At 43.1% G+C, this 13,219-nt stretch overlaps 1 protein-coding gene across 4 annotated transcripts in view; it reads left to right on the top strand.

Moving 5' to 3' along the window:
- Positions 1-13,219, top strand: part of LOC137504236 (uncharacterized) — a 72,878-nt gene that overhangs the window by 22,505 nt on the left and 37,154 nt on the right. For all 4 annotated transcript variants that reach the window (XM_068232372.1, XM_068232371.1, XM_068232370.1 and 1 more), the window contains exons 4-6: positions 1,520-1,559; positions 5,223-8,804; positions 10,946-11,011. In XM_068232372.1, the coding sequence (XP_068088473.1) occupies positions 1,520-1,559; positions 5,223-8,804; positions 10,946-11,011 (3,688 nt within the window). The remainder of the gene's footprint in view (positions 1-1,519; positions 1,560-5,222; positions 8,805-10,945; positions 11,012-13,219) is intronic.

Here is a 13,219-nt window from a genome sequence, read left to right as displayed (position 1 = left end):
CGAAAAAAATGCTCATTACTGCTCTCTAGTTAATCCCAAGTGGCCCGCAAGCTGTAGCTGTGGTGCTGCATGCAGGGGCCACCTTTTATTGCCACTGTGCCCCCCCCCCCCCCCCCATAGCTCGCCTGTAGGTTATCGGCCACCACTGTAGCAGCTGCCACTATGTAAACAGCCACTGATCAGCAGATGCCACTATGCCAACAGCAGTAGCAGCCACTGATTAGCAGCTTCCACTGTGCCAACAGTAGCAGCCCCTGATTAGTAGCTGCCACTATGTCAGCAGCAGTTGCAGCCACCACTGTGCCAGCAGCATTAGCAGCCACTGATTAGCAGCCAATGCTGTACCCGCAGTAGTAACAGACACTGATTCGCAGCTGCCACTATGCCAGCAGCAGTAACAGGCAGCCACTGAATAGCAGCCAACACTGTGCCTTGTTAAAGGAAAATTAACTTACACATGAGACATCTCCATTAAGTGCCAAAAACGTAGAAATCTTTATTACTTGGCCAAGGCCTTTCTAACAGCCAGCATTTAGAGTCTGCAACTAACACAGGCCCTGCACAGCAGTAGAAAGTGAATTTCTCCTGGGTGCAGGGACCTTTTAAATCCTAATTAATATAAAATATTCCTCCTTTTGGGCAGTCCTTTCTGGTAAAAGTCCAACCAGCATATTCAGTTCTCCTTTTGGGTGGGGTCGCTTGACTCCTCTCTGTCCTGAAAGTCAGCCTTTCAAGGAGGTCCCCTGAAGCAATGTTCTCAGTTTCGTTTCCTTCAGTCACCCCCACCTTCAGAAACTGGCTCAGACTGCTTCTTCCAAATTGTTTCTTTTGTGCCTAGTACACCATGACACTGAGGGGGAAGGGAGGTGTTCTGGAATTTCACTGCAAAGGACATAGGAAACTGTGCACAGTAAATGGTTCAAAAACATATATAACATATATTCAGTGATCTTGTGATAACTCTTAGGGTAATAATAATTCCATTACTTAAAGTGTCACTCTAACACACTGGTCTGATTCTGTGCATGTGGTCCTTATAGCCACGTGAGAATATAAAGGATATACATAAAGATTAATTATAAATCTACACAATTCTTTCCACAGCCTGCAGTAGTAACAGCTACTGATTAGCAACTGCTACTGTGCTAGTAGCAATATGTCTGCATACTGAAAGGGATATGCTAACTGTACACAGTATATGGGTTATTTCCTGTGGAATGTTTTATTTGACAAATAGCCACAGGTATAGTGTACCTAATCAGCAAAAATTGTGTTAATTACGCTAGTTCGGCTCACAAGGCGCTGTCAAGAACGGCGATATGGCCCTTGTCCTAAAAAAGTTTGGGCACCCCTGATATAGACTGTCCATACTGGTTGACGTTTCTATTAACTTGTTCTGTAGACAAATTCAAAGATCAGAAATATTTACTCTTCTTTGGTGGTCTGACTACATTTAAACTAAAATCTTGCTGGTTTCTGCACTTTGTCCTATCTAATGCTATATTTTCTTCTCTCAAAGGACAACCAAGGCATTGACTATTTAAGCAAAGTTCTAGTAGGTAAGTATGTTTTTCTTTGTAATTAAAGAGAGTCCGAGGTGGGCTCATAAAATAAGAAAAATAAATAGGCTACCAGAACGCGGGGCTGTGTGGAGCAGGTAGCCACCAAAACCACTGCTTCTGTGGCCCGCACTGGCCCACTTTCACCTCCGTCACGACACTGGGAAGAGATTTAATTCGGTCTCCCAGCGTGCGGGGGGAGGGGGGGGGGAGCTGCAGGAGGCGCAGCCAGGGAGAGAAAGCTGCCATTGCCCCACGGAAAGACCCTGGCGGGAGTTTTGAACAAGAAATCCCTCTCTCCGATGTTCATCTCCGGGATAGTCGCTAATATTGTCGCTAATCTCGGGGGTGGCCATAGTGCATGCAGGTGGGGTGGGGGGGTAGAGAGCGACGGTGTGGGGACACAGAGGCCTCCCCCCACAAACTGCCTCAGGTTCTCTTTAAGTAATTAAAACTATTAATTACCATACATTAATAATTTTGTCTTAAATTGTTTTTCATTGGAAGCTTCACAAATAAAACCAGATAAGTAATAATTCTTAATCTGACCTATTTCCATAACAGGAAACTTGTAAGGGGCATGGCTGAAAAAAAAAAGTGCATCCTAAATGGCAGCTGTCTACTGGATTATTTGTTCTGCAGCTGTTTCCCTATGGAAAGAACCCGCAGAGAACTATAGAGAACATGAGCTTGCTAGCCACCAATCCAGAGCTGGTTCCAAGCTCTACACTTATACAACTGGTGGCTGATAAATACAATAACTCTCCTTTTGCTTCCACGAGGCAGCATCAAACGAGCTGCCATTACTGCCAAAAATCTGTAAATAATTCCTGTCCTTATGACAGCAGATTAGTAGGAGCACCACTCCAAGAATAAGATAAGAATGGTGTGCCACGGTCTCAGGCTGGCCACTGACGATCTAACCTTTTTCATCCAATCTTACCAAATCTATGTAGTAGAAGAGTAAACTGATGGAATATATTAATTGGGATACTATAGGCAGTTCTCTTTTATTAGATAAAATTGTAAGATTGGATGAAAAAGATTGGATCATTAGTGGCCACCATTAGTCTCCGTGTCCCCAGAGACTTGCAATAGACTCTCTTCCAAAGGACAGGCACCACACTTGAAATGTAATTAAAGCTCTTTTATTGCATCAAACGTGACAGCAAGACAGACGCTGTTTTGGGCTGAGCCCTTCTTCCAATTGCACAAGCCACAAAGTAACACAAATCAGTGCCTTAAATACCCCACCCCCAATACCCCGCCCCAATAAAAAAAAACCTATCAGGTGTCCGTTTTGGGGCTGTGCTCTGAGACTCTGGAGAATTGTATGCATTCGGTATTTTTTTTAATATATTTCTGTATTTTAATGATGGCACTTATTCTTCTACCATGTGCTCCATGTCCTGTGGCACGCACGGTGCTGCTGTGAGAGGAATACCTCCTCTCTGGTGCTATTGGTTGGCTTGAGGTCATGTGACCTATGACGCTGCAAGAGCCTCAGCTGTTGAACTGAGTGAGGGTGGTGGGCGGGACAGCACGCTTCATTGGCAACTGATTATACGCGTCCTGAGTCGCATGTTGCCATTGGCGCTGCTTGCGCCTCTTTGTTTGGCCAGTAATGATTGGCTCTTTGTATGGCCTAGTGCACACCAAAAACCGCTAGCAGATCCGCAAAATGCTAGCAGATTTTGAAACGCTTTTTCTTATTTTTCTGTAGCGTTTCAGTTAGCATTTTGCGGTTTTGGGAAGCGTTTTTGGTGTAGTAGATTTCATGTATTGTTACAGTAAAGCTGTTACTGAACAGCTACTGTAACAAAAAACGCCTGGCAAACCGCTCTGAAGTGCCGTTTTTCAGAACGGTTTGCGTTTTTCCTATACTTAACATTGAGGCAGAAACGCATCCGCAATCCAAAATCTGCAGCAGCCCGGGAGTATGCGTTTCTGCAAAACGCCTCCCGCTCTGGTGTGCACCAGCCCATTGAAATACATTACCCAAGCGGATCCGCTCCCGCAAGCGGGTCGCAAACCGAAGCCGAAATGCTCTGGTGTGCACTAGGCCTATGAGCCAATCCTTACACAGGATATGACGTGCTACATAAGCGCTCCTCTTTCTGCCCACGGATGATGCCATCTGTTACAACTTTTGTGTAAATGACGTTTTGTGTTTTGTTTGATATATTTGCATATTACTGCTACCTGTTCCCCATCAGGTCTGCCAGTTGTCCCGCCCAGACTGACAACTGATAGGTATTTTTATTGGGGGTGGGGTATTTAAGGCACTTGTTTGTGTTACTTTGTGGCTTGTGCAATTGGAAGAAGGGCTCAGCCCGAAACAGCGTCTGTCTTGCTGTCACGTTTGATGCAATAAAAGAGCTATAATTACATTTCAAGTGTGGTGCCTGTCCTTTGGAAGATGGCCTTATGACAGGAATTTTCTTGATTAGCAGCATGACAGGAGGTTGAAGCTGGACTTTAGGTCAGTTTAGAGTAAGGTTATTGGTTAGAGAAAGTTGTCTGTTTCTGGTAGGATTGATAATACATGGGTACATAATAAATACATAATAAAACATGGGTTAGTTTTGGACACTGAAGGCTCTGGGTTAGCTTTGGTTGGTGGCCATGAGGTAGGGTTCAGCATTCGTACAGAAAATTAACGTATGGTGAAACTTAAAGGGATACTGTAGGGGGGTCGGGGGAAAATGAGCTGAACTTACCCGGGGCTTCTAATGGTCCCCCGCAGACACCCTGTGTTGGCGCATCCACTCACCGATGCTCTGGCCCCGCCTCCAGTTCACTTCTGGAATTTCTGACTTTAAAGTCAGAAAACCACTGCGCCTGCATTGCCGTGTCCTCGCTCCTGCTAATGTCACCAGGAGTGTATAGCAGAAGCCCAGTATGGTCTGTGTCTGTGCAGTATGCTCCTGGTGCCATCAGCGGGATCGAGGACACGGCAACGCAGGCGGAGTGGTTTTCTGACTTTAAAGTCAGAAATTCCAGAAGTGAACCGGAGGCGGGGCCGGAGCATCGGGGAGTGGCTGCGCCAACACAGGATGTCTGCGGGGGACCATTAGAAGCCCCGGGTAAGTTCAGCTCATTTTCCCCCGACCCCCCCCCCCCCCCCTACAGTATCCCTTTAAGAGGTAGCAGGAAGAAAGGTCAATGGCTCATAATAGGCAGGCACAGAAGAGGGGAAAGGCTATGGTTAAAGGGAACCTAAAGCGGGAGCTATATGGAGGATGCCATATTTATTTCTTTTTAAACCATACCAGTTGCCTGGCAGTCCTGGTGCTCATCAGTAGTGTCTGCATCACACACTTGAAACAACAAGCATGTGGCTAATCCAGTCAGACTTCAGTCAGAGCACCTGATCTGCATGCTTGTTCAGAGTCTGTGGCTAAGGTTATTAGAGGCAATGGATCAGCAGGACAGCCAGACAACTGGCATTTTTTCAATAGCAAATAAATGTCAGCCTCTTTATCCCTCTCGCCTAAGGTTCCCTTTAAGCATTTCACAGCAGTGAAACTGGGCATCATAAGGGACATTACAATCAGGAGCACGAGTGGTCCTGCAATGGATATCAATAATAAATTGAACTTCCTGAAAGTTATTTTGTATAGTTACCTCTGCGTTAATTTCTGCCTTTTTTTTTTCCTCTAGGTTTTAACCCATCCTCAATGTTGGCATTTGTACCTGTGAAGAGCTGCCATACCCAGCTTGACAAAGATTTTGGCACGTTTTCTCCTCCTGTGTTTTATGGGAATATGGATGTAAATTTGTGGTGTAACTGGACCATTTTAGCTGCGCCAGGAAAACACATAGTTATCTATATTGAGGGTTTCGGTACAAACACAGACTGCGAGGACAACCACGATGAAATAATTTTTGAAGGGCTCTCCTCACCAGTCGAAACCTCCATTGTTTATGCTTGCTGGAATAAACGTGCCCATGTTTTCGCAACTCAGGCGCTGGCCGTCAATGTTGTGTTATTGTGGCGACCTAATTCTTCTATTGGCTTAAGAAAATATTTTGAAGGAAGATATTACATTTTTGATGACCCTGCTGCTGTTTTAAGTTCTTACCCATGCAATTGCTCACTGAAGCCAAATAAATTCCCAACTGAAGTAAATAAGACCATAGTTAGTAAAGCAGGAACAAGTCCACCATCACTCACTTCTCCTGCAACTCCAAAAACAACCACTACCAAGATTGTTAAAGTTAGCTCCAACATTTCGGGATCGGTAATTCATAGTAATGGAGAGCAAAGTTTTACAACTTCTACACCCCACTCTAAATTACTTATGACTAACATTTTAACTACAGAGACTTCTGGCAGTAGCCTGCTGAAAAATGTCACAAAGGGACAACAATCTTCCACAACCTCCAAGGGTTTACACCCTACACCTAATGTTGTTCTAACTCCTAACTCGAATATCAGTATGATCCAGCATCAGAGTGGATTTCACTCTCCTAATCCCACCAAGATGTCTATACGTACTGACCATGCTATGCTCTTTCCTCACAAGTCCACTGTAAGTCTGGTTCATGTTCTTAAACAGACACTGAGCAAAGATTTCAGAAGTACAGAAGAGGTTCCTCTTACAGCAAGCACAAGTGAGCACTCCTCTCTTTATTATGGTTCCACAGACTTACTAGATGTGATGCCATTGTCAGAAAGCTCAGATTCCCATCTAGATGATCTTGTGTATGTACAGTCAGAAATAAATACTCTATCTGCCATCACTACAAATAGTGAGACTAGGCAAATAGTAACTACTCTTCCTACCACTGCAGGTAAAACCACCACTTCTCAGCACACCACTTCTCAAAGTAGAAAAATGGTACATGCTCAATCTACCATTGCTGTAACAACTAAAAGAAGGAAATTCACTTTTCTACCAGCCACTGCAGAGAAGTCTGAAAGTAGGAAAACTGCTTCCTCTCGACACGCCACTACTAAAAGTAAGACAATGCTATCTATCCAATTTAGCACCTCTGCATTTAATGAAAGTAGAATAGTAACTTCTCAACCTGTCACTGCAACAGTAGTTGAAGATATTAAAACTACAATGCCTCAACCTGCCCCTGCTGAAGGAAGGGTACCGGTAATCGCTCAGCCTACCACTGCTACAACTGCAAGTCAAAAATTTACTACTTGGTCTGCCATTGCTCCAACTGCTAAAGGTATGAAAACTGATATTGCTCAACCTACCACTGTTACAACTGCCATTGCCCCAACTGCTGAAACTAGGGAAACCAAAAATCCTAAATCTGCAAGTAAGGAAATGGTTACTGCCCAACCTGCTATTGCTGCGTCTTCTGAAAGTCAGGAAATGGTAAATGCTCAACCTACAACTGCAAGTAAGGATATAGTTCTTACTCAACCAGCCATTGCTCCAACTGCTGAAAGCAAGAACACCGTACATGCTCCACCTACAACTGTAAGTAAGGATATAGTTCTTACTCAACCAGCCATTGCTTCAACTGCTGAAAGCAAGAACATTATACATGCTCAACCTACAACTGCAAGTAAGGATATGGTTACTGCTCAACCAGCTATTGCTCCAACTGCTGAAAGCAAGAACACCGTACATGCTCAACCTACAACTGTAAGTAAGGATATGGTTACTGCTCAACCAGCTATTGCTACGACTTCTGAAAGTAAGGAGACGGTAAATGCTCATCCTACAACTGCAAGTAAGGATATGGTTCTTACTCAACCAGCCATTGCTCCAACTGATAAAGTCAAGAACACTATACATGCTCAACCTACAATTGTGAGTAAGAATATAGTTACTGCTCAACCAGCTATTGCTCCAACTGCTGAAAGCAAAAAGACTACACGTGCTCAACCTACAACTGCAAGTAAGGATATGGCTATTGCTCAACCAGCCATTGCTCCAACTGATGAAAGCAGGAATACTATAAGTGCTCAACCTATAACTACAAGTAAGAAAATAGTTACTGGCCAACCTGCCATTGCTCCAACTGCTGAAAGTAGGAAAACTGAAAATGTTCAGCCTGAAAGTAAGAAAATAGATACTGTTCAACCAGCCATTGCTCCAACTCCTGAAAGTAGTAAAATGACAACTCCTCGATCTTCCACTGCTGAAAGAAAGAAACCACTGATTATTCAGTCTACCACTGCTAAGAAGGTGGTTATTTATCAACCTGCTGGTGCTGAAAGTAAGAAAATAGTTACTTCTCTGCCTTCTACTGCCAAAAGTAGAAAATCAATAACCACTCATCCTAACTTTGCTAAAAGTAAGGGAAGTCTTTTTACAGAAAAAATCATAACAGAAACCTTAACATCCCAAGTGCCAGTTGCCCAGTTTCCAATACTAGTCACGTCCTCACCCAAAGAATATTATCCAGCAAGCCACAGAAGTACTCATGGGCTGAATATACAATCTTTATTTGCAAAAAGTACATCACTGAGTAATGACATTGAAAGTCGGACTACCAGTAAGAATCATAAACCATATCCAGATCTTCCATTTGTTTCATATGTAACTAAGCCTGGCGCAGTTAATTTGAAGCCTGCTAGGCCTGCAAGCTCTGTGTTGAGTTTTCCGACACTGGTGATTGGCAGGAACTACTTGACGAGCTCACCAAAAGGTAAAATGACAGGTGGTAGCCCATACCCGTATACTGATGTGGTTTCTGGTCAACTGGTGGTGCCTGAAGACTCTTCTTCTGCTTCACAGTTTCCTCTTAAACTTCTACATTCTGAGAATTCATCCCATATTACAAAAATGACTAACAAGATAAATATCAGAAATCAATATGTTTATCCTAAAGTTACCCATACCCAACATTTACCAGCTAAAACACACAAGCCTGCAGAATCGTTCACAAAAATCACAGGGCATTTGGGCAATCGGTCTGTAGCTCATAACTACTGGATAATGATGAATAAAAATGGTAGTGGGAATAAAATGGGCTCACAACCTGTGAAACTAACAACCATCGCCTATGCCTCGTCCTCTAGTCTGACATTAAAAAGCACTTCTTTCCCCATAAAGCCAAAAGATGGTGATATGCAAGGTGCTCTATTCCCATTCCATCCAACAGGAAAATCACCCCTGTCTGTACAGCAAATTGATTCAAAAAGCAACAAAATGACCACAGCTATCAACAAGAAAAGCATAGAAACCACAAGGATACAATCCAATGCAAACCATATAAATGTTCCTCTTGATCTGAACAGAGAAGATGAGAATTCAAGGAGTTATGAGTTTGGTAAGTAACTTGTTTGGTTTTTTTTGACAAGTGTTAAAGATGTAAGTCCCCAAAAAATCCAAATGACTGGTCACGCAAGAAACCATTAAAACTGTAATAGTACTAGTGTATATAAAGAAAGGCATCTTTTTCTTCTGTAAATGTGTTACTCTTTGTCTAATATTATGCATTGTCCGCCAAAGCCACATAAACCTTGTAGATCTTCTCAAGCTGGAACATTTCTTTGTGATGGCTTCAGGAGAGTATTTATAGGAAGCCCTTTCATGCTCCTGCAGAAGGGCACCACTCTGGCATAACACCCTCTACTTCACGCCATTAAAACTGTAATAGTACTAGTGTATATAAAGAAAGGCATCTTTTTCTTCTGTAAATGTGTTACTCTTTGTCTAATATTATGCATTGTCCGCCAAAGCCACATAAACCTTGTAGATCTTCTCAAGCTGGAACATTTCTTTGTGATGGCTTCAGGAGAGTATTTATAGGAAGCCCTTTCATGCTCCTGCAGAAGGGCACCACTCTGGCATAACACCCTCTACTTCACGCCGCCCCCCCCCCCCCCCCCCCCATCCCTAGAATACAACACTGCTTACCAAGGAACCAAGCATCATATCTGTATAGCACTCTTTCCCCCACAGCTGCCCACAATGATTTGGGTTTTGGGTGCCAGATCTCCAGTATGTGTACATAGCTGTAAAGCGACATCTTGTAGCCTTACCACTAAAAATGCAATGAGTGATTTTTCTAATATGCAGAGCTCCACTAACCCAAAAAGATGGAGCCATGTTTGGAGATGGAAACCACTAGCTGCAGATCAGAAGAATAACACTGGTGTAATTGATTTCTCTCTTTATTTTTTAGCAAGTGACTTTCATTTGCTAGCATGGCTTCTACTTCTGGGGTCAGTGGATATTTACATATTAAGATAAATATCCACCCATTCACCAACACCAATGCCTTTTTATTTCTAAATGAGGCTGAGGCAAACTATATCATATTGAGATGAGGTTAGACCTCTTGGTATGGAGTTCCAACCACAGCTATGTTCCCTCCATCATTTTGCCATAAACCTGCAATAAACCAGCCTCTCCTCCTATGAACAGTCAATACAACTACAATTGCTGCAGGTGAACAGGGAGTCCCAGACCCATTTTGCACAGTCTGTTTAGTGGCTGGATAGTGTACTGTTTAAGGGCATGGCCTCTTGACATAGGAAACCTAGGTTCAAATATTGGCTCTTCCTATTCTGTAAGCCAATACCTATTCAGTAAGGAGTCCTTGGGCAAGACTCACTAACACTGCTACTGCCAACCCTAGTGGCTGTAGCTCACAAGCACCTGAGTCTGACAGGAGAAAAGCGCTATACAAATGTTGGAATTACGGTAGTAGTATTATTGTTACTGAGGGTGGTAAAGTTGCATAGTACAGGAGCCTTATATGAAAATGCAAAATATTAACACAAAGTTGCAGGAATGCACACAGAAGGAGAAGTTGACTTTGCTGTAGATGCCATTAGAATATTAGCTTAAAGAGGAACTTTACCAAAAAAATAGTAGTACAGGACAAGAAATAAATAGACATTGCAAATTGAGAAGATAAAAAAAATAGAAGATGCATCAAAAAAATGATTCATACAAGCCGTGTTTTGTTCATGTTGTTTGATCCACTGTGAGCCTGCAGGTCCTCATCTTTATTGCTAGCAAACATGGGGAAAAAAATGGCCAGCACAACTTCCCTCATCTATAAACACACGCACTAACCATGTGATTGAGATAGATACTGCTTGCTTGGCAGATGGCAACTGCCGTTATCTCAGATAATGCAACAAGGTTAACAGAAAGGAAACTGCTATGGCCATGACTCACAATATGGGAGGAGTTTCAGCCACACAATAGTCCCTGATGGATCTATTTGAAAAAATTAAAACAAATAGATTTCTTTTTTTTTTTGGGGGGGGGGGGGGGGAAGTATCATCTGCTTACTGATTAGGATAAAGTTCAACCCTAATCATTTTAGATAAAATAAAAAACACACAAACAAAAAAAGCAGGATAATTCTTTGGATATTACGCATTTAGAAACCTACTGTTTTAAATATGATGTATTTTTTAAAGCTGGTTCTAATATTGCCTTCTCCCCTCCTAGAGGATCAGGATTCAATGAACACATACAGAATCCCTCCAAATCTCCGCTTTCCGCCTATTCCTGGATGTAAGTCCTGTACAATAAAGAAGATAACTGTCGTATGATTCTGTTAGGCATGGTTTAGCTCAAATCCAGGCATCAATGTATATATTGTTATAGTCTGGAGAAAAAAAGTATACACACTTTCATTTCTAGTGTGTGTGTGTGTGTGTGTGTGTGTGTGTGTGTGTGTGTGTGTGTGTACGCACGCACACCTCTTTTCCTCTGTTGTATCGGTACCTTGGTGACTCCTCCTCTTTAGTAAAGGTACCTAGATAACACCCCCCCCCCACCACCACCACCACCACCACCACCCTCCGTCTACCGGCTAGATGGCAACTCCCTCAATGCAATGCTAGCCAGTCTGTCATGGTCCCCATTCCCCGCTGTACTGTACTGCTCTGGGCAGGCAGGGCAGCTGAGGAGGGAATCCGAGGTGCCGCTCCACTACAATACTGCCGTGACTGTCTGTCACGTGGTGCCTCTCTACCGACGAAATAGCCTTCCCGTCAAATCCTCCTACATTAAGTGACAAATGCATAGGCAGGAGGGTTAGGGAGGGGATAGTAAAGTATATGGGATGTAGGTTAGTTCTACGATGTAGGCTATTTTGTTAGAGCACCGCCATAGTGGAGTATTGGGAAGCTTTGCTTCATCTTCTCCTCCATAAATGCTTTGATTGTGATCTCCAGCCGGCGCCTCTTTCACCCTCTCTCATCAGGTGACTTGCCGGTAATGTTCCGACATGTCACATGAGAGAGGGAGAGTCTGTCATGGTCCCCATTCCCTGCTAGACTGTACTGCACAGCTCTGGGCAGGCAGGGCAGCTGAGGAGGGAATCAGTTTCCACTCCACCACAATACTGCAGTGTTTGCCAGCCACAAGGTGCCGCCATAACGGAGTATCTGGATGCTCCAAGCTCAGACCGGGGCCACGTACAGGAAGTTGGGTGTTTCGGGGTCTTTGGGACAGCTTTTGAAAGAGAAGGCAGCTGAGCACCGGTAACTATAACTATCTTTTACAGGAAGCCGGCTAGGTTTTAATTTTAAGATGGTGATCTGCTTTAAGCCCTTATTCAATTTGCTTTTTCTTCTAAGTTTTTTTTTCTAAGGTTATATTTTTCACACCTTATCAATAAATTGGGTTTTAAAGGATACCTGAACTGAAGAGGTTATGGAGGCTGCCATATTTTTTTCCTTTTATACAATACCAGGTGCCTGGCTGAGCTGCTGATCATCTGCCTCTAATACTTTTATTTGTATAGCCTGAACAAGCATGCTGATCAGAGGTTTCTGACAGGATTAGCCACATGTTTCAGGTGTGTTATTCAGACACTACTGCATCCAAAGAGATCAACAGGACTGCCAGGCAACTGGTATTTTTAACCAGTTCCCTACCCTGGTCATTTTCACAGTTCAGCTCCACTATGATTACTTGGGCAATAACTTTATCAATAATTATCACAACTAAATGATCTATGTATTGTTTGTTTGTTTTGTGTGTTTTTTTTAAGGACAAATTAGGCTTTTTGTGGCTATTTGTTTTTAGTAATTACCATACCTTATTTTCTATGCATTTTAAAAGGAAAATAAGGAAAAAAGTGAAAAAAATACCCAATTTATCCTTACATTTATTATTATGATTATTATTTATTTATAAAGCGCCAACATATTCCATGGCGCTGTACGATGTAAGAAAACAAGGGATACATAATGATACAGACAATGATATACATCAAATATGAACACTGATACAAGATACAGCACTGCTGATTACAATTTGATTTAACATGATGACTAAAATGTATAAATGTCTAACAGAGTGCTGTAACGATTGTGGAATTCTCTCCGTGGTCCGCGCACAGGATGCGCGCTGACACTGCGGAAATCCTCCACTAGCGTATAATCTGAGAGAACCCAGCAAAAGGTGCAATGCACCTGTAGAGGGGAATTCCTGCCGGCAGATGGAGCCGTGGAGTGCAGAGGAACAGATCCTCTGCACAGCCACAGATGCCAGATAGGAATTGCACGGGGAAACCAAGTGAGAACGCAATCGCAAGAGCTGCGATTGCCAATGAGAAAGAGCACAGGGACAGAATGTATGTGTGCGCACCAATCTAGTCGACAACCCGCGACAGTGAGCACACAACAGCAGAAACAAAGTAGGAACGCATTCGCGAGAGAAGCGATTGCCAGAAGCGACACAAGACTGAGCAAGACAGAGCACGAGAGTAGC

The sequence above is a fragment of the Hyperolius riggenbachi genome, chromosome 4, assembly GCF_040937935.1.
Source record: "Hyperolius riggenbachi isolate aHypRig1 chromosome 4, aHypRig1.pri, whole genome shotgun sequence".
Lineage (NCBI taxonomy): Eukaryota > Metazoa > Chordata > Amphibia > Anura > Hyperoliidae > Hyperolius > Hyperolius riggenbachi.
This window is presented reverse-complemented; position numbering and strand designations above follow the sequence as displayed.